At 43.5% G+C, this 23,354-nt stretch overlaps 1 protein-coding gene across 1 annotated transcript in view; it reads left to right on the forward strand.

Moving 5' to 3' along the window:
- prkdc (protein kinase, DNA-activated, catalytic subunit) overlaps positions 1-23,320 on the forward strand; it is a 44,546-nt gene extending 21,226 nt beyond the window's left edge. Inside the window, exons 42-86 of the mRNA XM_035741924.2 lie at positions 83-264; positions 460-628; positions 1,257-1,322; positions 1,418-1,481; positions 1,611-1,759; positions 2,063-2,200; positions 2,519-2,638; positions 2,809-2,952; positions 5,653-5,804; positions 5,936-6,070; positions 6,582-6,693; positions 6,792-6,919; positions 7,481-7,630; positions 7,806-7,979; positions 8,170-8,268; positions 8,352-8,562; positions 8,874-9,057; positions 9,264-9,458; positions 9,694-9,809; positions 10,485-10,616; positions 10,818-11,000; positions 12,803-13,014; positions 13,192-13,330; positions 13,680-13,865; positions 15,011-15,235; positions 15,430-15,538; positions 15,724-15,826; positions 15,941-16,106; positions 16,269-16,443; positions 16,669-16,862; positions 16,957-17,137; positions 17,429-17,589; positions 17,705-17,916; positions 18,252-18,339; positions 18,466-18,609; positions 19,123-19,333; positions 19,462-19,529; positions 19,729-19,949; positions 20,156-20,248; positions 20,360-20,452; positions 20,635-20,706; positions 21,101-21,302; positions 21,665-21,853; positions 21,939-22,078; positions 22,515-23,320. Coding sequence (XP_035597817.1) covers positions 83-264; positions 460-628; positions 1,257-1,322; positions 1,418-1,481; positions 1,611-1,759; positions 2,063-2,200; positions 2,519-2,638; positions 2,809-2,952; positions 5,653-5,804; positions 5,936-6,070; positions 6,582-6,693; positions 6,792-6,919; positions 7,481-7,630; positions 7,806-7,979; positions 8,170-8,268; positions 8,352-8,562; positions 8,874-9,057; positions 9,264-9,458; positions 9,694-9,809; positions 10,485-10,616; positions 10,818-11,000; positions 12,803-13,014; positions 13,192-13,330; positions 13,680-13,865; positions 15,011-15,235; positions 15,430-15,538; positions 15,724-15,826; positions 15,941-16,106; positions 16,269-16,443; positions 16,669-16,862; positions 16,957-17,137; positions 17,429-17,589; positions 17,705-17,916; positions 18,252-18,339; positions 18,466-18,609; positions 19,123-19,333; positions 19,462-19,529; positions 19,729-19,949; positions 20,156-20,248; positions 20,360-20,452; positions 20,635-20,706; positions 21,101-21,302; positions 21,665-21,853; positions 21,939-22,078; positions 22,515-22,719 — 6,792 coding nt within the window. The 3' untranslated portion in view covers positions 22,720-23,320. The remainder of the gene's footprint in view (positions 1-82; positions 265-459; positions 629-1,256; positions 1,323-1,417; positions 1,482-1,610; positions 1,760-2,062; positions 2,201-2,518; positions 2,639-2,808; positions 2,953-5,652; positions 5,805-5,935; positions 6,071-6,581; positions 6,694-6,791; positions 6,920-7,480; positions 7,631-7,805; positions 7,980-8,169; positions 8,269-8,351; positions 8,563-8,873; positions 9,058-9,263; positions 9,459-9,693; positions 9,810-10,484; positions 10,617-10,817; positions 11,001-12,802; positions 13,015-13,191; positions 13,331-13,679; positions 13,866-15,010; positions 15,236-15,429; positions 15,539-15,723; positions 15,827-15,940; positions 16,107-16,268; positions 16,444-16,668; positions 16,863-16,956; positions 17,138-17,428; positions 17,590-17,704; positions 17,917-18,251; positions 18,340-18,465; positions 18,610-19,122; positions 19,334-19,461; positions 19,530-19,728; positions 19,950-20,155; positions 20,249-20,359; positions 20,453-20,634; positions 20,707-21,100; positions 21,303-21,664; positions 21,854-21,938; positions 22,079-22,514) is intronic.
- The last annotated feature ends 34 nt before the right edge of the window (positions 23,321-23,354 follow it).

Consider the following 23,354-nt stretch of genomic DNA (forward strand, 5'->3'; position numbering starts at 1 on the left):
CAACTGAGCTTTTTCTAATGTTCTCATAGAGTTGAAAAACATTTAAATCAGTTGAAAAAAATATTTCTGACTTTTTTTTCAGTCCAACGAAGCGGCTTATGAGGCCCAGTTGATTAAGAAGAATGGCTGCTACAAACTGATGGAGTTGCTCTACTCTCGTCTGCCTAAAGAGGAGGTTTACTCCAAAGACTCCCAGATCAACCAGGCCTACTGTGGAACCACAGTCAAAACAGAGGGCAACGAACTGTCAAAGACTCTCATCAAGTAAGTCCACCGAGAAGTTGTATCTTTTTAAAGGTTCCATCCATAAAATTTTCCAATATAGTCATCCATTAAATATATATTCACCCCTAACCTTGTCAAGGGGTAAAAAATAAATAAAATGCTACTCAATCAATTTCTCCAGTCGTCTAGTTTAATCTGTTTGTGTTGCTAAATCCAGTTGTAATTTCCCTTTAGGTCATGCTTTGAAGCCTTCACGGAGAACATGACAGGAGAAACTCAGCTCTTGGAGATCAGGAGGCAGTACCATTGTGCTGGGTATAACTGTGCCATCGCAGTCATCAGCTGTAGCTTCAACGAGACCAAGTTCTACCAAGGCTTCCTCTTCACAGAGAAACCTGAGAAGGTGATACAAAGTCGCCTGGTCCCAGATCTGTTTGTGCTGTATTGCCAACTCCTATTGTCATGCCATACTAAAGGGTTAATTCAACCAAACTGCATTGCAGATTTTATCCAGTTGTATATTTTAAGCAGTAAGGCCCGAGGGTGTGTGGTTTATGGCCAACCACAGCTAAGGGCTGTTTGTTAGCACGACACAACGTGGAGTGCCTGTACACAGCCCTTAGCCGTGGTATATTGGCCATATATCATAAACCCACGAGGTACCTTATTGCTGTTATAAACTGGTTACCAATGTAATTAGAGCAGTAAAAATAAGTGTTTTGTCATACCCGTGGTATACGGTCTGATATACCACAGATATAATCAGCATTCAGGGCTCGAACCACCCAGTTTATAATACAAGTTATACCATGGCATTGTTGAATACTTGTTTCTGATTGGCATGAAGGGCATTTTAGAGTGTGCATTATAATATATACACTCAGTTTATAAAAACATATAAACTATGTACTTTTTTCCTGTGGTGAAATAAAATTGCTAAATGGTATGGGTATAGAAGTACCAGGCTCATCTCACATGATCAATTCTACAATCCAAGTCAATAATGTATGTTCTTCTGTTCTTTCCCCCAGAATCAATTCATATTCGAGAATCTCATTGATACCCAAAGGACGTACAGATTCCCCATTGAAATTGAGGTATATTGTTTTTTTTTCTCCCACTGATGAGACGACGTCGGTGAGTAATCGGTGATGTCAGTAATCTGAGCATAGCCTTCTCATTCTCCCTATAGGTTCCTATGGAGAGGAAGAAGAAATACGTCATGATTCGGAAAGAAGTGAGCGAGGAGAACGGAGGTAGGATGAATCTGCATCTCCACCTGACATTCAGTTGAGGTTCCTTAGTATACTTCACGTTACATTGTTGGAAGTAACAGTTGTCTCTATTTAACCTTTCTATCCGTGTTGTCTGTCTCTGCCCATCAGAGGAGCCAGTATACCTCTCCTCTCAGTCCTACATGGCTGACAGCAGTCTGAGTGAGGAGATGAGTCAGTTTGACTTCTCAACCGGAGTCCAGAGCTTCTCCTACAATTCTCAGAATCCTGCGGGGCAAAGTCGCACAGTCAGGAAGCGGGTCAGTCCGACCGCTGTCTCTCTCCATGCTCCAGGGTTGCTTTTACATGGGTTAGAGTGTATCCATGGGAGAGACTCTTGTCCCATCCCTTAACAGGCCCCTTACCTTTATTATACACATTGCATAAGTACATATACAATATTTAAGATATCCTAAAGATATACTGAGTCAATACTTAGTGGAAGCACCTTTAGCAGAAGGAACAGCTGTGTGTCTCTTTGGATATAAATATACACAAAGAGCCTACAAACTCATTTGCACTGTTGTATCTTTTTATTGGTAAATGTTTGACTGTTACCTCAGAGAGCCGAGACCATTTCGGCTCAGGAGGAGACTGTGGACCTGGAGATGGATGAACTGAACCAACACGAGTGCATGGCGGCCATGACGTCTCTGGTGGGCCACATGCAGAGGAACAACATCACTCCCAGAGTTGAACAGGTCTGCTCCATTCCACTGCTCCATTCCACACTGACCACTTAGCCCCTAAACCCCAGGCACTCTTGTAGATCTGAGAGGATTTGATAGATATAAGCATTATTATGGCTTAATCTTGCCCTCTGGTCGGCTTTTTGCAATATTGATTCCACATATCCAGCCCTCATCAGATCTACAGGGAGTAGGGGCTAGGGAGTAGGGGCTAGGGGTGGATTTGGAATTCTGCACAAGTCTGTCTATTGCAGTTGGAGAAAGGTTGATAGTATATTTTGGGGATTGGGACCCATTCCAACATGTTGTCTTGTCTTCTGTGTGGTCTAGGGAAGCGTACCCAGTGAACTCCCACCCTGGATGAAGTTCCTGCAAGGAAAGTTGGCAAATCCAGCCACACCACTAAATATCCGACTTTTCATCGCAAAGCTGATAATCAACACAGAGGAGGTGAGGCCACCCATCCTCTAACAATATCTGCCAACAATATATTTTCTCCCTGTGTTTACCCTTCGTCGTTCCTGTTTTTTCCCATTTGTATTTCAAATCAAGATTGGCAGGTGTGGTTCCAACATACTGTTCCTGATATTTCTGATGGTTCTGACGCTGTTGTTCTGCAGGTTTTCCGTCCATACGCCAGGCTGTGGCTGGGGCCGCTCCTACAGCTGGTGGTCTCTGGGAACAACGGGGGTGAAGGGATCCACTTCATGGTGGTGGACATAGTGGTCACAGTGCTCTCCTGGATTGGCCTGGCCACCCCCAAGGTTCTTTCCCGTGTCTTCTTGTCACCCCTTTTCTCATTGAGCTACACTCTATATACAAACATATGTGGACACCCCTTCCAATTTTTCTGGTACAGTATCAAAAAAAGTATGTGAACCCTTTGGAATTACCTGGATTTCTGCATAAATTGGTCATCACATTTGATCTGATCTTCATCTAAGTCACAACAATAGACACACACACAGTTTGCTTAAACTAATAACACACAAACAATTATAAATTTTCATGTCTTTATTGAAAACACTGTGTAAACACAGTGCAGGGTGGGAAAATTATGGGATTTAATAACTGGTTGACCCTCCTTTGGCAGCAATAACCTCAACCAAATGTTTTCTGTAATTTTGGACCATTCCTTTTTATAAAGCTGTTTCAGTTTAGCAATATTTCTTCTGTTGAAGACATTCTGTTGTTGATTTACTTCTGTGTTTTGGGTCATTGTCCTGTTGCATCACCCAACCTCTGAGCTTCAATTGGCAGACAGATAGCGTAACATTCTCCTGCAAAATGTCGACAAACTTTGGAATGAATTTTTCTGTCGACGATAGCCAGCTGTCCAGGCCCTGAGACAGCAAAGCAGCCCCAAACCATGATGCTCCCTCCACCATACTTTACAGTTGGGATGAGGTTTTGATGTTGGTGTGCTGTGCCTTTTTTTCTCCACACATAGTGTTGTGTTCCTTCCAAACAACTCAACTGTAGTTTAATCTGTCCACATAATATTTTGCCAGTAGCGCTGTGGAACATCCAGGTGTACTTTTACAAACTTCAGACATGCAGCAATGTTTTTTGGACAGCAGTGACTTCTTCCGTGGTGTCCTATGAACACCATTCTTATTTAGTGTTTTACGTATCGTAGACTCATCAACAGAGATGTTTGCATGTTCCAGAGATTTCTTTAGCTGAAATTCTCAGATTCTTCTTATCCTCATTGAGCATTCTGCGCTGTGCTCTTGCAGTCATCTTTGCAGGACGGCCATTCCTAGAGAGAGTAGCAACAGAGCTGAACTTTCTCCATTTATAGACAATTTGTCTTACCGTGGACTGATGAACATCAAGGCTTTTAGAGATACTTTTGTAACTCTTTCCAGCTTTACGCAAGTCAACAATTCTTAATCTTAGGTCTTCTGAGATCTCTGTTGTTTGAGGCATGGTTCACATCAGGCAATGCTTCTTGTGAATAGCAAACTCACATTTTGTGAGTGTCTTTTATAGGGCCAGGCAGCTTTAACCAACATCTCCAATCTCATCTCGGCATGCGTTTACTGTGAACACTGAGGCTGTACCAGCTTTAAGTTACAGTTTTAACAGTGGCCAAGTAGGCTTTTGTTTTCTGTTTGATCATAATGTAGGCCCACCAGAGGGGCCTACAATAAAAACGACTATGGAGAAAATGCATCCCATAACGATTTAAGATGGAAATAGCTGTTCTATCATTCAGTCTATAGTAGCAGCCAATGTGTGGTGTTCAATGTAGGCCAACATTCCATGAGACTTTTGACAAAAAAACATACAGTACAGGGCTTAACCTGTTTATCCACTTGCCCTTCAGACAAGGAGGTGGCTGGAAATGTTGTTTTGATGCTAGAAACCACTTTATAAAATAAAATGCATTATTATGCCCATACCATTATTACAGAGAATCAGACAAATTATCCTACCTTCTGCCTATTTGGTACTTATTCAAGCCTGTCTCAAAATACAACACTGCCCCTTTAAGACAAAAAAACCCCTCTACCTGACTCTCATTTCAAAGAGAAATGTACACATTTTGTGCTCATGTAGGAAGCAATCACTCCCCTATTGCTGTCTACACATTATCTATAACTAGGCTATTAACTCACTGGCTACATGCAGCTCTTGCTTTGATCTCAAAACAACCACATCTACTCATGACCACAGCTGTAAACACAGTCCAGTTTAAAGTAAATGGCATAAATTCATATGGCAATGGTCTATTTGCATATAGGCATTCTGCATGCTCTGATTGGTTATGCCGCACCGGTCTGTGTAGAGTACGGGCTGAGTCGTGCACAATAGAATCCTACTTCGACGCGTTCTACCTACAACATCTCTTGCATAGTTTAGTTTTGTTTCGGTATGTTACATTGAAAGTGTCTAATATTGTATTGATTCGCTCACAATTGCCACAGTAAAGGGAAACGTTGATAGTGTTAACTAACAGGGAAAAGTCTAGAAAGTTGAGAAGTTCAATCTCGTGCTCCTCTACGTGGGCTGATATTTCTTCTGAGCTCTGTGCGGTGTTCCCAGCGCGGCAGTCTTGGGCTACTGCACGCTAATGCTCAGCTTAGAGGGAACATTGACCTCAACGCCATCGAACACCTTTGGGATGAATTGGAATGCGAGCCAGGCCTAATCGCCCAACATCAGTGCCCCGACCTCACTAATGCTCTTGTGGCTGAATGGAAGCAAGTCCCCGCAGCAATGTTCCAACATCTAGTGGAAAGCCTTCCCAGAAGAGTGGAGGCTGTTATAGCAGCAAAATATTGACCAACTCCATATTAATGACCATGATATTGGAATGAGATGTTCGATGAGCAGTTGTCCACATACTTTTGGTCATGTAGTGCACTTCCAATACAGCATTGTTTCTCCTACTATGATTGTGCCCCCCCATGGGGGAAATGTTGCAGTACAGTCTCTTTTTTTTTTTGGTATCCTAGGGCAACACCAGAGATGAAGTCCTGGCCAATCGTCTGCTGGAGTTCCTGATGAGGAACAGCTTCCACCCCAAGAGACCAGTCTTCAGACACAACCTGGAGATCATTCGCACTGTGGTGGAGTGCTGGAAGGACTGTCTGGATGTGCCCTACAAGTGAGAATGACCCTAGTACAAGCATTTCATTTCCTTTCCCACTGATTTCCCCAAGCTTTTGAAAACCTTCTCAAAAAAGTGAACTATCCTTTTAATATCAACATGCGTCCTCTTTCTTCTTTGTTGTGCAGCCTGATCTACGAGCGTTTCTGCGGCACAGACCCAAACAGTAAAGATAACTCAGTAGGACTCCAGCTGCTGGGCATCGTTCTGGCCAACAGCCTCCCTGCCTACGATGCCAGGAAGTGTGATATCGAGTACGACAGGTAAATGGGCAACCTGTGTGTCTGTCTGTCTGTCGAGAAAGTAAACAAATGCATCAGCTGATTAGATTGATGATGAGCATGATTGTGGTGATGATGAAGAAGATTATTATGATTGTGGTGATGATTGTGGTTATGGTGATGATGATTGTGGTTATGATGATGAGCATGATTGTGGTGATGATGATGATGAAGAAGATTATTATGGTGATGATGATTGTGGTGATAATGATTGTGGTTATGATGATGATGAGCATGATTGTGATTGTGGTGATGATGATTGTGGTTATGATGAAGAAGATTATTATGGTGGTGATGATGATTGTTATGATGATGATGATGATGCCTGTTAGTATTAGTAGTAGTATTATGGCATTATTTACCTTACTATTGTTGACCTTATTTTACCTGGTAAACGTGATTGAAAACCCATTCCTCCATTGTGAGTGTTGCATTGAATGAAGGTTCTGAGTGTTTCAGTGAAGAAGCCCTGACTATGTGAAATGTGTTGCAGGTATATCCAGTCCCTGACCAACAACCTGGCCTTCACCAGATATAAGGAGGTCTACTCTGCAGCCGCTGAGATCATCGGTCTTATCTTGAAGAACATGACTGAAAAGGACAGTGTATGTTAATTTGTCCTCTTGATAATCCTAAACCCAAATGATGGACTTTATTTACTTTTTATTTGAACATGATTCAACATGTTTTTTCTTTCTTTCAGCAACCTGATGCATCGCTGCTCAGTCTCACTGTAAATAAATTAAAAGATCTGAAGAAAAAAGACCTGGATGACAAATTCATTATCTGCTTGAGCAAAGTTTCCAAACACTTTCCTCCCTTTATGGACCGGTAAGAGTAGTGTTTTTATCTTGTAACTTTCCTCCCTTTATGGACCGGTAAGAGTAGTGTTTTTATCTGGTAACTTCCTGAAACACCATGATCTAGTAAGCTAGTTCAGCCCAGATCCATCAGTGCCTTAGGCGCTAAAACTGAAGTAAATAATTTAGCTAATTCACTGGATACAAAATACCTGGGCTAAAAGTGAAGCTGCACTCCTTCACTGTCATACATTTCCGAATTACTTTGATAATGCTCCTTTTGTTAGGAAATGGCAAAGATTTACAAATATTTGTAGATAAACATCGGGTCACCTCGATAAGAATGGATTCTGGAGGAAGACTTCCTGGCTGGTTTGCTCTAATCAAATCTGGGCAATTTACCCAGTTATTTTGATACGCAAGGCTACTTTCTAAATACACAAAGCAGCTTTATGAGAGTTTGTAAACATTTTTGCTGTACTGTTTACACCTATTGTATCCTGTTCACATGGCAAATAAAGTTGATTTTGATTTGACTTACAATAATGTGTGTTTGTGTGTGTGTGCTCGCACACTTGTGTGTCTATATTAGGTTTGTCAACGTAGTGTTCTACCTGCTGCCGAAGCTGCACGGCATGTTGAAGACCCACTGTCTGGAGTGTGTTTTCAGCCGGGCCGAAGTCATCCCAGACATCTACCTGCTGCTGAAGACCAAGGGATTCACCCAGATCATGGCCCACAGGTTTGCACCCTACACACACACACACACACACACACATATATATGAGGCCTGGACTAAAAAGCATGGTCAATTGGAGAATCTCCAGTGTAATCGCTTTTTAGTCCAGGACCAGCCTTAATCAGTGTCAGACATAAACTCCGGTAGAAACCACATGCCGTTGTTGCCGTTCTCCTAGGGATGAGGTGAGACAGAGAGTGTGTCTGGACATCATCCACAAGATCCTGGCCAAGCTGAAGCCAGCGGAGCTCCAGGAAGTCTTGGGAGCCGTCACAGCATTCATCTCCCACCCCTCGCCGGCCTGCAGAGAGAGGATGTACGACATCCTCATGTGGATTCAGGATAACTACAGGTTGGTACAGTGCTCATTTTAGGACAGCCTCACCGCATTGATTCAATCACCATGCCTCACCCTTACACAACAACGGTTTTGTTCATATTTGGGCCCCACCACTATGCCCCCTATAATTGCTCTAATGTTGATGCTCGGGAAATTACGGATAGAATGATTGTGAAAGGCTAACGAAGTCATTTGTTTTCAGTGATGTAGAGAGTCAGTCTGACAGTGTTTCGGTGGAAGTGTTCAACGAGGCAAAGGAAACCCTGCTTCAGGGACTTACCGATGGAAACCAAGGGCTGCAGTAAGTACTTATCTTACATGTGGCATAAAAGTAATTTCTCACAAAGTAGTGTCTGTAGCATTCTGCCTCCCCTCAATCTGCAGGCTGTACGTGCGTAACTTCTGGAGCCACGAGAAGCGCCTGCCCAAAGCCACCCTGGAGCGCATGCTGGTGTTGCTGCACTCTCTATACTCTAGTCGCATCGAGGAACACTTCCTCAGTCTGGCCACTAACCTGCTCCTGGAGATGACCAGCCAGAGTCCAGACTACACACGCAACATGTTTGAGTACCCGCTGTCCGAGTGCAAGTTCCAGGTCAGGAGACTGTGACCACCGTAGAAATCAAATAATTTATTTCTAGATCATTCTTTCAAGATTGTTAGAACATTTTATTTCTTTGAAGTGACTAATATAGGTTTCAGCATGCAAAGAATGCACATTTTGATAGATGTACTTTAACAAAACAATGTGACAGAAAAGTACATTAAAATGTGTCTTTTCAGGTTTGTTACATTTAAATGTGAATTCCACACATGATCACAAAAGACACAGACATCTACTACTGTGGGGAAATCTGCAATAAGACTGTAGAGCAACGTTTTGATGACGTTTTCTCTCTCTTCAAGGACTATGTGATTGATTCGAACTGGCGTCTCAGGAGCACCGTCCTAACCCCGATGTTTGTGGAAACTCAAGCCACACAGGGAGCCACGCAGGGCCTGGAGAGCTCCACGTCTCAACCAGGGACCGTGAGGAACCAGCTCCGAGCAACACAAGGCTCACTGGAGTTCAGCCAGACTCAAGCTCCAGGTATGTATGTCCCCTTTCCTTCAAAAAGCCTTTGAAACTGAGATATTCAGTTGGTTGGGGTATGGGTGTGAGTTAGCTATGACTAACCAGCTGTAACTAACTAATTGTTTGCTATGCATTTGAGTTAACTCTGATAGTGTTTAGCATGCTTGTGTTTTTTGTGTGGTTACGTGCGTTATACATTGTTTTGTTTCCCTGTATTTCAGGCCGGCGCTCCGCCTATAACTGGTTGACCGGCAGCAGCGTGGACACTCTGGCTGAGTACTCGCTGTCCTCTGAGTCCCTTTCCGCTCTACTCGTGTTCGACAAGAAGAAGCCGGCTGCTTGGAGGCCCACCGGGGACGGCTTTGGCACCAGGCGCCTCGCCTCGCCTTCTGACGAGGGTGACAGCCGCAGCAAAGGCTAGTCTCTCAAGTTTCATACCACCATTTGATGTTATTCCTTTTGTTTTAAAAATGATAACACAGTAGTCTCAGAATGAACATGGACCAGGACATAAAGAATAAGAAACAGATTTATTTATTTTTTTCATTGCAAAGAAAACATTTTTCTACAAATGTTTTCCGTTGTGTGCACTTATGGATACTGTATGTCTATCAGCTATCAATGTCCTGTTTGTCTGCTTCCCTTCAACAGCTCAGAGTGAACAACGCGCCGACATCCTGAGGCTGAGGAGACGCTTCCTCAAGGACCAAGAGAAAGTCAGCTTGGGCTTCGCCAAGAAGGAAATACGCCACCAAAGACAGGAGAAGGCAAGCGTCAAGAAAGCCCCTTTTTAAGGGAAGGAGTTATACACAGAGTGTACAAAACACTAGGAAAACCTTCCTAATATTGAGTTGCACCCCCCTCCCTTTGCCTTCAGAACAGCCTAAATTCATCGGGGAATGGACTCTACAAGGTGTCAAAAACATTCCACAGGGTTGCTTGCCCATGTTGACCCGACTGTTTCCCACAGTTGTGTCAAGTTGGCTGGATGTGTTTTGGGTGATGGACCATTCTTGATACACATGGGGAAAGTGTTGAGCGTGAGAAACACTGTAGCGTTGCACTCAAACCAGTGCGCCTGGCATCTACTACCATACCCTGTTCAAAGGCACTTAAATATTTTGTCTTGCCATTCACCCTCTGAATGGCACACAATCCATGTCTCAAGGCTTAAACATGCTTCTTTAACCTGTCTTAACTGTCTTTAACTTCTCTTCATCTACACTGATTTTGACGTGGATTTAACAGGTGACTTCAATAAGTGATCATAGCTATTATCTGGTCAGCCTGAAAGAGCAGGTGTTCCTAATGTTTTGTACACTCAGTGTAGATCAAATCCATATTTGTTCTGTATTTGTAGTTATCTGCATTTCAATCTTTTTTTGCTTGAGTTTTATGCTGCCATTTTGTCTTCTAACTGGCCGGGTTATGTGTTAACTTAGGACAAGATGGCCGACCAGAGGCTAAGAAAGGAGGCCCAGGTCACTCTGTACCGCAGCTACAGATCCGGAGACTTGCCTGATATCCAGATCCAGCACAGTAGCCTCATCGCTCCCCTGCAGGCTCTGGCACAGGTCTGTCCCACCTCTGGATGGCCACCCCACTGTTACGTCACTTTCATTTACTATACTCACTTTACTTTTGTTTAACATTTCACTTTGGGTAGTAAAAAGTAGTCCTCTGTGTTGTGGGAGAGCAGAACACACATTTCCATCTCATCATTGCTGGACTCAAGTTCTCCTCTACTTCATTTTATTCTAAATTTCTTTCCCCAGAGAGATCCCACTCTGGCCAAGCAGCTGTTCAGCTCTCTGTTTGCTGGTGTCCTGCAAGAAATGGACGGCTTGGAGAAGTCTAATGAGGAGAAGAAGAGGATCAAGGAGGAGCTACTGAGGGATATGAACGGGTTCCTAAGCAAGAGTACCCTTTACTTTCCTCCTTTTGTTGCATGTGTGCAGGTTCGAGACTTCTCACGTTTTTTTCACTGTGTGTAGAGGATGGTTCAGTTGTTTTTAGGTCAGTTATTTTGGTATTATTGTGGAATATTTCTCATATGTTGGCATCTGCATTTGTAACACTTGAATCTTTGCCATCTCTGATTTGAGTCATTAACTTGTTTTTCAACCACACCACAAATGTCTTGTTAACAAACTATAGTTTTGGCAAGTCGGTTAGGACATCCACTTTGTGCATGACACAAGTAATTTTTCCAACAATTGTTTACAGACAGATTATTTAACAATTCCAGTGGGTCAGAAGTTTACATACACTAAGTTGACTGTGCCTTTAACCAGCTTGGAAAATGACAGAAAACGATGTCATGGCTTTAGAAGCTTCTGATAGGCTAATTGACATTATTTGAGTCAATTGGAGGTGTACATGTGGATGTATTTCAAGGCCTGCCTTCAAAACTCAGTGCCTCTTTGCTTGACATCATGGGAAAATCAAAAGAAATCAGTCAAGATCTCAAAAAAAAATGGTGGACCTCCACAAGTCTGGTTCATCCTTGAGAGCAATTTCCAAACGCCTGAAGGTACCACGTTCATCTGTACAAACAATAGTAAGCAAGTATAAACACCATGGGACCACGCAGCCGTCATACCGTTCAGGAAGTAGACGCATTCTGTGCAAATCAATCCCAGAACAACAACAAAAGACCTTGTGAAGATGCTGGAGGAAACGGGTGCAAAATATCTGTATCCACAGTAAAACAAGTCCTACATCGACACAACCTGAAAGGCCGCTCTAAAAGTAAGAAGCCACTGCTCCAAACCCGCCATAAAAAAAGCCAGACTACAGTTTGCAACTGCACATGGGGACAAAGATCATACTTTTTGGAGAAATGTCCTCAGGTCTGATGAAACAAAAATAGAACTGTTTGACCATAATGACCATCATTATGTTTAGAGGAAAAAGGGGGAGGCTTGCAAGCTGAGGGAACACCATCACAACCGTGAAGCACAGGGGTGGCAGCATCATGTTACGGGGGTGCTTTGCTGCAGGAGGGACTGATGCACTTCACAAAATAGATGGCACCATGAGGCAGGAAAATGATGTGGATATATGGAAGCAACATCACAAGACATCAGTCAGGAAGTTAAAGCTTGGTCGCAAATGGATCTTCCAAATGAACAATGACCTTAAGCACACCTCCAAAGTTGTGGCAAAATGGCTTAAGGACAACAAAGTCAAGGTATTGGAGTGGCCACCACAAAGCCCTGACCTCAATGCTATAGAAAATGTGAGGGCAGAACTGAAAATGCGTGTGCGAGCAAGGAGGCCTACAAACCTGACTCAGTTACACCAGCTCTGTCAGGAGGAATGGGCCAAAATTCACCCAACTTATTGAGGGAAGTATGTGGAAGGCTACCTGAAATGTTTGACCCAAGTTAAACAATTTAAAGGAAATGCTACCAAGTACTAATTGAGTGTATGTAAACATGTGACCCACTGGGAATGTGATGAAAGAAATAAAAGCTGAAATAAATCATTCTCTCTTCTATTATTCTGACATTTCACATTTTTAAAATAAAGTGGTGAGCCTAACTGACCTAAGACAGGGAATTATTACTAGGATTCAATTTTTGGAATCGTGAATCTGAGTTTAAATGTATTTGGCTATGGTGTATGTAAACTTCAACTGTATGTTGTGGGCGTGCATGTATTATTCATTGCATACAGAAAGAAAAAATGTGATGCATTCACAGAAATACCCAGTGAACAAGATGATTTGCAAGATGACTGGTGTGTGTTTTTGCAGGACATGAGCTACCAGAACAAGGATCTGCTCCAGATGCAGCCTGCAGCAGTGAGCTCCAGCTGCCTGGCCAGCCTCCAGCAGCCCACTGGCATCCTGTTGCTGGAGGAGGGCTTGGTCCAGGGCTGCAGCCCCGAAGAGCCCCCTGCCAAACGGGCCCGCGGCGGACGCAAAGAGGTCCCTGCAGACACAGAGAAATGGATTCATCTGGCAAAGTATGTAACGGTAGTTTGAGGATCTAATAAAAGGGAATCATAATTATAGGTTGGATTTATTTCTGCAGAGCCCTTTTTCAAGTGCTAAACATGCTTTAGCTGTACACACACACCTCATCTAATATAGTACTATACATTTGAATTTGTGGTATTGTTTTTCCTTTTTATCTCCTCCAGACTCTACAGATCTCTAGGCGACTACGATGTCGTTCGGGGGATCTTTGGCGGCAAGATTGGGACCAAGTCCATCACATGCACTGCTCTGCAAGCGGAAGCCAGCAGCAACTATGCTGAGGCAGTGAGGCTCTACAACGAGGTAATGCATTGAGAATTCAATTCAATTGCCTCATTGAGATGTGATTATTTGTGCAAGTACATGTGTATAAAAGGAATACAGATACAACACCGACATCCAACAAATCAATGTTTTTAAGTTTGCTGGTCCTGGAGAAGATGGTACTCCTGTTACTCTATCACCCCATAGTGTATTATAAGACTTATAAGCATTCATAACAGCATTCATAACAGCTCACCGCTCCTTACAACAGTCATCGTAACTGCATTAAAGGTTATACATGCAGTCATATTGCATTACACACAGGTGGTTTATAAAAAGTGTTACCAAATGTAACACCTTTTAACGTTGATGTTCCTCAACGCGGCAGGCGCTCAACACGGAGTGGAGTGACGGCGAGCCCACAGACACAGAGAAGGACTTCTGGGAAATGGCGGCCCTGGAGGCATACAGCCATCTGACAGAGTGGAAGTCTCTGCAGTACTGCTCTATCGTCAACATCGACCAGGAACAGCCAGTCAACCTGGACAAGATGTGGGCAGAACCCTTCTATCAGGTAATCCCATCCCACAGAGTTGGATAGAGGGCTTGACACAAGGCCTGCATGAGTTGTGCCATTGAAGCCTTTCACCATTTTTAAAGTAGTCAACTGGGTGGGACTTCCTATGGGGTAAGGAGGGATCATAGAATAAATGACAAGCCACAAAATTAGGTATTTGCTTTTATTTAGTCTATTTATAGTATGTATGTACTATATCAAAGCTATCTACCGTAGCAGTTTGCTTTTGTCTTGCACGATGGATTGTATTCAGGAATGTGTGTGTTGGTGTCACAAGAATTTTCAATCCCAATGATGATAACTAAACAATTATTTAAGCTTTGACCAATCCCTGAGGTTTGTAAGACCCTGGGTTTAATAATAATTAGGCAAAGGTTGGTTCTTTATTCACGAGAATGTTCTGAAGTCCATAATACAAAGACATGTCATTTTATAACTCTCACCCCCCCCTACCTACTTACACGCACACACCGACACACAAACAGTACGGGGATTACACACACAGACACACAAACAGTAGGTGGGATGTATCTTTCCCCACAGTTCACATTCCTCGTTTACCGTTCCCTCCCTCCCGAGATTAGAGGGACCTTGACAGCGTCTCTTTCCTGTCGTAAGTTTTTCAAAGTTCCAACCAGGTCAGGTCATGTATAGTTTAATTGTCCTCTGTTTTCTTAGTCACACACACATTTCTCTCCCTTACTTGTCTTGACCAAACCTTATTGGACTTTAGTCTAATTATTCTTTATACATTTTACATGTCTAATAATTACGTTAGTCTAATTATTCTTATACGTGTTACATAATCTAATAATTATGTTTCAAGGTGGAATTCTTTAGTCATTACCTTAAACATATAAATTCCCATATCAGTTGGCTTTTGACTTGCACGATGGATTGTATTTTTTTTTTTTTTTTTTTTTTTTTTTAACCTTTATTTAACCAGGCAAGTCAGTTAAGAACATATTCTTATTTTATGACGGCCTGGGAACAGTGGGTTAACTGCCTGTTCAGGGGCAGAACGACAGATTTGTACCTTGTCAGCTGTTTGAACTTCGCAACCTTCCAGTTACTAGTCCAACGCTCTAACCACATACGCTGCCGCCCCAGTATTCATGAATGTGTGTGTTGGCTTTTGACAGGAAACATACCTGCAGTATATGATGCGCAGTATGTTGAAGCAGCTGCAGCTGGGGGAGAGGGACCAGGCTCTGCTCAGCTTCGTGGACAGTGCCATGAAGGTGGAAGAGCGCAAGGCCCTGCTGGAGAGCCACTACAGCCAGGAACTCAGCCTGCTCTACATCCTGCAGGAGGACTACGACCGCGCCAAGTATTACGCCAACAACTGCTTGCAGGTCTTCATGCAGGTCAGTGGCACCACAAGATGACATACTGCTACTGTAGTTACTGCTAGTGTGCGAGGGGGGAAGGATTGTAGGAAACGTGGTTAATGTCGATGGAGTAGTGCAGACAAAGTCAGTTGTCATTTAAATATGGAGGTGCCTGATCACACTCAATCACTCACTCACTTGTACATTTCCTCTCTCATGTCTCTGTGAAGAACTACTCTAGTGTGGACTCTCTGCTGAACCGCAGCCGGTTGACCATTCTGCAGTCGGTGCAGGCTTTGACAGAGATCCAGGACTTCCTCCAGTTCATCACTGGAGAGGGTGAGTGCCCCCCAATCGCGCTAATTTTGATCTGAGGCACCATATCATCTTGCAATTCGTGACCAACTGGGGTTCGAACCCGGGTTACCGGTGTTAGTCCACTGAGCTATCTCGCTGTTTTGATTCACCATAATATCCTGCATAGGTGACAAAATATATGTTCTATTTATCTCTTTTTGTCGTAGTTTCCATTAACTCCCTACAAAACCTCATTAGACGATGGATTGACCGCTACCCTGACGCCAAAATGGATCCAATGAATGTATGGGATGATATCATTACGTCTCGGTAAGAGGTTGTTTCTTTTTTTTTTTGAAGAAGAAGAAAATGTGTCTATATAATGCAGGGTGTGTGGTTTCTTTGTACTGTCAAAATATCCCCTTCTACCTGCCCATGGTCCAGATGTTTCTTCCTGGACAAGATATGCGAGAAGCTCAGCAACCAGGCCACTAGTGACACCATGGAGGTGGACGGGGCAGAGCTGGACCAAGCCCAGGACCTCGACACTATTGTCAAGGACTGCAAGTTTAGCATGAAGCTATGCATGGCTGACAGCGCTTGGAAACAGGTGAGATCTTAGTCTGTCTCCCGATGCTCTCCAGAACCGAGGGGCTCCTGCTCACAGCCGAGGCCATGTGTTTTTGTTTGATCATTGTCCATTGTGGATGTCCTCCCGTGGCCACACAGGAAGTGACACATTGCACCTTTTTAAAATGCTTTGTCATTCCAGAGCAACTTCCCTGTAGCCACCAAGCTGCTGAAGGAGCTCCACCGAGAGGCCAAGACTCAGAGAGGCTGGCTGCTGCGTTGGGTCCACAGCTTCAGTCGCTTCAGCCACAAACGCAGCCTGGGTCAGGGGCCCGTGGAGCAGATCGCCACCATGCTGAAGGCTATCCCACTGCTGGGTAAGATCATGGATACTTGGAGGTTTGTTATGGCCAGTTATGGACTGTCCTGGGATCAATAGTGTCCAAACCATTTGCCTGAGTTTGATTAAGCTCCTCAAGTGTTGTAAAAAGGACTATATAAATCTTCATTTTATTCAGTGAGCAAGTTTGTTAAGAAAAATGGGTGCATGTTCCCTCAAAGTGATATGGTGCAGCCCTTACGTTCAGTCTTGTCCTCTATAGATGACCTTCAGGCCGAGTGCCAGAGTGCCAGAGGCCATGTTTTCAGAGACCAGAGGATCCTGTTGGGAACGTCCTACCACATCATGGCCTCGGCTGTGAGCAGGAGCCCCTCAGTTCTGGAGAGCATCGGGAGAGAGAAGGCAGACAGAGTTCTGCAGCTAGCTGGGTCTTCCTCAACAGCTAGTCAGCAGAAGGTATACAATTATGGGGCATCGTTTGTAACCTGCTGTATTTTTTCAAAAAGATGAATTCCGTGCCACATAAGAACATTTCTAACCCTTTGTGCAGGCGGTGGTAGGGCTGCAGATGCGAGCTCTGGAGTTGTTCAGTGGTGCCGTGAGGAGGGCGGATGAGGAAGTCCAGTCCTACACTCAGGAGTGTTTAAACACCAGCGGCATCGTCGAGGCCTACATGGCTCTGGCCAACTTCTGTGACCAAAGATTGCGCGAAGAGGAGCAAAGCAGTAACAGTGAGTCCCTCCAGCACCTCTGACTTTAGCCCTAGTTTCCTGGAAAGATGAGTGTATCACTATGTACGATTTGGTCCCTGGTGAGATGTAATTGTTACGCTGAATTTTGTTAAGCACCAGACAGTATCAGTTGTCATTGTATAATGTCTTTAGTAGATTCCAGCTGAAATAGGACTGACATTTAGTTAGGGAAACCAACTATTAGACACAGTAATGTACCCTTATTGCTGTTTAGGCAGTGACTAATCGTCTAATCACTACTAACGTGTCTATCTGGATGTTGTCTTGTAGTTAGTGATTTCCCTGAGCTGGCCACCCTGCCTGTTCACGTGGTAGAGAGCATGCTCAAAGCCCTGAAGCTGAACTCAGAAGAGGCCCGGCTCAGGTTCCCCCGTCTCCTGCAGATCATCGAGCTCTACCCTGCTGAGACTCTGGACCTCATGACCAAAGAGGTAGGGAGCCTACCAGGGTCTGAGTCCATTCCATTTCCATAAGAAAGCTTTTCCTCAAAATACTATAGCTTTGTTTAGAATTAGCAGCTCAAAGTTCCCATGTTGTGGTTGACAGATGGTGACTGTGCCCTGCTGGCTGTTGATTGGCTGGATCAGTCAGATGATGGCCTTGTTGGACAAGCCCGAGGCTGTGGCGGTGCAGCATATGATTGGTCAGATTGCCGAGTGCTACCCCCAGGCACTGGTCTACCCCTACATGATCAGCAGTGAGAGCTACCACTTTGAGGACTCGGCCAGTGGACACAAACACCAGGAGTTTGTCGACAGGTACTGTACTGCTTCCACCCTGGCTGTCTACTCAGCTCGCCAAAAGACCATGGATGCTGAATTCTGGATCATACTATCACATAGTAACAAATTGTGTTACTAGACATGGATCCAGTATCAAGCAATGCTGAACAGTTCAGTGTTCACTACAGTGTATTTTATTACGCTTTGTATTACAGTCCGCTATTTACCTGTATGAAATGTATTCAAAAATTACATCTGCTCATAACCTAGCCTATACCTTTGGGATTCATTGAAACAAGCTCCACTAAGAATAATTGGTATTTCATACTAACTGTATAATAACTGCTATGGGTGATGTGTGTGTTGGACAGGCTCAAGTCCCTATTGGATAAAGGCGGTGCTGTGCGGGACTTTGTTGATGCCCTCCAGCAGCTAACAAACCCTGAAATGCTTTTCAAGGTGGTTGATGATTACAACATTGAAACAAGTGAACCATTTTCTTATTGCGGTCATCAGTGGTTGATGATTCTTCTCAGTTAATTTTGAGGTGTAGATTCTGATAACATTTTCATGTGATTGTCACAGGATTGGTGGGACGATGTAAAAACTGAATGTGAGAAAACGAGTTTCGATAAGAAGAGGATGAGGAACATGTATGAAGAAATGTATTCTTCCCTCTGCGATCAGAAGTCACAAGGCCTTGGCGCATTCCGCCAGAGGTTTATACAGGTTGGCATCTTCACATATCATAAAAACACAGATACAGGTATACTTGTCATATACAGTACATTCGGTAATAATTCAGACCCCTTTACTTTTTCCACATTTTGTTATGTTTCAGCCTTATTCTAATTGTTATATATTTTTATTCTCATCAACCTACACACAATACCCCATAGAAATGTTTCAAAATGTATTATAAATATTTTTTTAAACAGATACCTTAGTATTCAGACCCTTTGCTATGAGACTCAAAATTGAGCTTGTGTGTATCCTGTTTCCATTGATCACCCTTGAGATGTTTCACAACTGTGGGAAGCATTGGAGTCAACATGGGCCAGCATCCCTGTAGAACACTTTCGACACCTTGTAGAGTCCATGCCCTGACGAATTGAGGCTGTTCTGAGTGCAAAAGGGGGTGCAACTCAGTATTAGGAAGGTGTTCCTAATGTTTTGTATACTCCGCGTATATCATATATGTTATGATATTCCACTGAAATCACTCATTTCGGTGCACTCTAGAAATTTGCCAAGGAAGTGGAGAAGTGGTTGGGCCGTGGTGGTGCCAAGCTTTTTGAGAAGCGGAGAGACAAGGCCTTCCTGAGGCAGGTGGACACAGACCTGATCAGCTCCATGCGCGAGTCCCGGAAAGAGCCAGGGAACCTGAAGGAATACTCCCCCTGGCTGAGCGGCTTCAAAGCCGACTCACTCCGGAACGAGCTGGAAGTCCCAGGTCAGTAGGGATGCAACGTTTCTCATGTCAAGTTCTACGCAGGTGATGCCATTTTGCTTTCCAGACGTCACTTTATGTATAATATATGATCACCAATAGTATGTTATTTATCTCCTCTTGTCTTTTAGGGCAATATAACAGCAGATCCAAACCTTTGCCAGAGTATCATGCAAAAATTACAGGATTTGATGAAAGGGTATGATCCAAAGCCGTTATTTCCACTTCCTGTTGTTCTCTTGACCATCACTTTAGCCTCTTTCAATTGAATGTGTTGCTGTTTGCAATGTTGAATGTTACTTCGGGCCCTTTTTTATATCTAGGCATGGATATAATCTAGGGGAAATAGTAGTAGCACTTCATTTAACTTCTGTGTGTATGCGTTCATCCGTCCCCAGGTAAAGGTGATGAACTCCATCCGGCGGCCCAAGCGTCTGATCGTGCGCGGGGACGACGAGCGGGAGTACCCATTTTTGGTGAAGGGCGGAGAGGACCTCCGTCAGGACCAGCGCATCGAACAGCTCTTCACCGTCATGAACATCCTCCTGGCCCAGAATACCACCTGCGCCCACAGCAGCATGCAGCTCCGAACCTACCAGGTGGTGCCCATAACCACCAGGTAGCTTTTCCCGACCCAGTCCTCAGGGCCAAAATATTTTATCCATCACTAGCACAAGTGATTCAACTACTAATCATCATTGTGTAAATGTGGCAGTTTAAAATTAACAGCTGGTATTGTAGTGTCAGGGGGTCATGAAGTTATTTTCTGTTTACCAAGCAGACAGCTCCTGTACTTTTCAGTATGTTTTTGATGTATCCTTACAGAATTGGACTGATTGAGTGGATGGAGAATACCTGCACGCTAAAAGACCTGCTACTCCGCACCAGGACTGAGGAGGAGCAGCAGACTCTAACTAGGTACAGTAGTAGCAGATATGCCAGTAGTAGCAGATATGCCAAAAATCTACAACTGATCTCACTGACGATCTAGACAAAACAAATGTATCCTTTTGTCTTCGTTCACTGTAGACCGAATGAAGTCTATGAAAACTGGCTCACCAAAGTCACCAAGTCAGATGCTCGTCAAATACAAGGTATCGGACGCTATGCTGAGTCTTACAAGTAAGTCAACTGAACTGTGTGTTATACTTAAACATAATAAACTCACTGACCCTGTTATTATGCATTTATCTAGTAAATATGTATCCTGGGTGTTGTACTGTAATAAATCCTATTTATGACTTTGTTTTTATAACCGTTCCAGATAACTTTCCATTTAAATGTATTTATGCCATCTATTACAGGATGGCAAATCGCAATGAAACAGTTAATAATTTCATGAAGATGGAACAGCTTGTACCGGGCGATCTGCTGAGGTGGGTTTCTAATTTCTATAATGACCTACACCATTGTATATAGATGCAGCTATACAGCCGTTACATTTAGTAAACAAACCTTTCCTTCCTCATTTTCTTGAAGAAATCCCTGAAAGCTACTGTTTGTGATAGAACGGTTTACACCTATCAATTTGTTTTTGATCAGTGCTTACTTCAAGAAAGGGATGAAGGATGTTTATTAACAGGGCCCAAAGCATTGATCCTATCAATTATCATTAGAGCACACTGAAGTGGAGCAGTCTTCAGTCCAATACCGAGGGACAAGCCATGTCATGAAAAGTTTCTGTACACGTAATAGAAGATTAATCCAGCGTGTGCCGGCCATACATTCTTCTGCAAATTCAAAAAGGGCCGTTGTCAATCTTTTTCCCAGGAGAGCGTTTGTCAGGATGAGCACCACCCCCGAAGCCTTCCTCTCTCTGCGCTCCCACTTCACCAGCTCCCATGCTTTGCTCTGTATCAGCCAATGGCTCCTGGGCATCGGCGACCGTCACCTCTCCAACTTCATGATCAACATGGAGACCGGTGGTATGATCGGAATCGACTTTGGCCACGCCTTTGGTTCTGCCACACAGGTGGGCACCCCTGACGTTTTTGTTTTGAGGGCAGGGATAGTGTTGAGCAGTGTTTATTAATTCTGGCACATTTGTGTCTTTGTACTACACACGTGATTTAAACCATCAAAGCAATTTATGAGTTGATCATTTGAATCAACTGTACAGTGGTAGGACAAAATAAATATTTTCACCCATTTGGGCTTCCAGGACCAGGATTAAGACTAACTGGTTTAGTGCATAGTACAGCCTCGTGAGTTGAATGTGCAAGCAGCTATTTATTACATTGGGTATATAAGCATCGTTTCTTTTCGAATGATATTTGTACAAGTTCACATCTCTCTACCCAAGAAAATCTGAACAAATATTTTTTTCTTGCACAGTTCCTCCCCGTGCCAGAGCTGATGCCATTCCGCTTGACGAGGCAGTTTGTGAATCTGATGCAACCTATGAAACAGTCGGGCCTGATCCAGAGTGTGATGGTGTATTCGTTGAGAGCCTACAGGGCCAACCCTGAGCTGCTGCTCAACACCATGGATGTGTTTGTCAAAGAGCCATCTCTGGACTGGAAGGTAGTAGTGCACGAGGTCTAGAGTACTTTAATGTGATGTGTGTACATTATGACAATGTTACTAACTGGTTTTCACTAACCCTCAGAACTTTGAGCTGAAACAGCTGAAGAAGGGAGGCACTTGGACTGAGAGCGTCAACATAAAAGAAATTAACTGGTACCCTCTACAGAAAGTCAACTTTGCCAGAAGAAAACTAGAAGGAGTAAACCCTGCCACCATAACCAGGTAGGCAATATTTCCTCAGTGGATAACTTTAATTGATTTTGTGTCCAGGGAGTTTTGAATTTGGTTTTCACAAAGTCATGGTGTTAACTTGTGTATATGTCTTAAGAGCTCGATTCAATCAAATCCGCATTGCAGTATCTCTGTTTTGACCACGGTGAAGAGATCAGCGCAAAGTAAATGAGAACTTTGACCCGGGATTCAGTCTAACGCAGATTAACGACCTGTGCACAATTATTTTGTTTAAAAAGGCAATTTCCCCAACATTTACGGAGATAAATTTGCTGTGAACTCCACGGATGTTGGCTAAAGCAGAAATCCCTGATCAGTTAATCGCAGTGCACTAGTAATTTATTAGCGCTTGTTTGAATCCCGGCCTTAAACATTTCTTTGGTAGGATGGCTGAATCTGGCTCTTAGTCTCTCTTGTTTGTTTTTAGTGAGGAGCTGAAGCTGGGCTTTGAGAAGGACTCTGCCTTCAAGGCCATGCAGTCTGTGGCATTGGGAAATGAGGAGCATAATGTGCGTGCCCGGCTGGGGCCCGACGGCCTGTCGGTAGAGAGCCAGGTGGACTGTCTTTTGGACCAGGCCATGGACCCCAACATTCTAGGGAGGGTCTGGGTGGGCTGGGAGCCCTGGATCTGAAATGCACACATCTCTCCCAATGAGGCCCCTTCCGAGACACAACTTAACTATGTTTGAATAGTTTAAAAACACATCCTTCCCTGAAGTAATCACTGATTCAACAAAAATGTTTTGCATGTCAGCAATCAAGTTTAATATCACTTTCTAAATACATAAATACAGCCGGTATGACGCCTGTTGCGTCATACAAAGTAAAATGCATGAAACCCGGCTGTACTGCTGTATTTTGAAAGTTGTATATCTTAAACATAATTGCTGACATACATTTTGGGACTACATCAACAATGGACTAATGAAACAAATACCAAATTATAGGGTGGAATTTTCCTTTAAGGATCAGAGATTTCTTCAAGGGAACGAGGAAGCATGTGTTCCTATAGTATTCAAACAGGACCAATGGACTGTTGCCCACGATAGTGCGGATGTTGTTCCTTATATAGATTATGAAGTCCTGTCTTCAGTCTTTTTATGATTGTTTAAAAAAAATGCTTAAATGAATTCTAACACACTCAAATTAAACACTTCAGTTTAACTGTCTTTTTGTTTGTTTGGAAGGCACTGCATGGTGAATCATTGAATAAAACGGCAGTCCTTCGCTGTGCATTTGCAAGGTTGTCGTCATTGTAGTTCAGCCA

This window comes from Oncorhynchus keta, chromosome 28 (genome assembly GCF_023373465.1).
Source record: "Oncorhynchus keta strain PuntledgeMale-10-30-2019 chromosome 28, Oket_V2, whole genome shotgun sequence".
NCBI classification, from domain to species: Eukaryota; Metazoa; Chordata; class Actinopteri; order Salmoniformes; family Salmonidae; genus Oncorhynchus; species Oncorhynchus keta.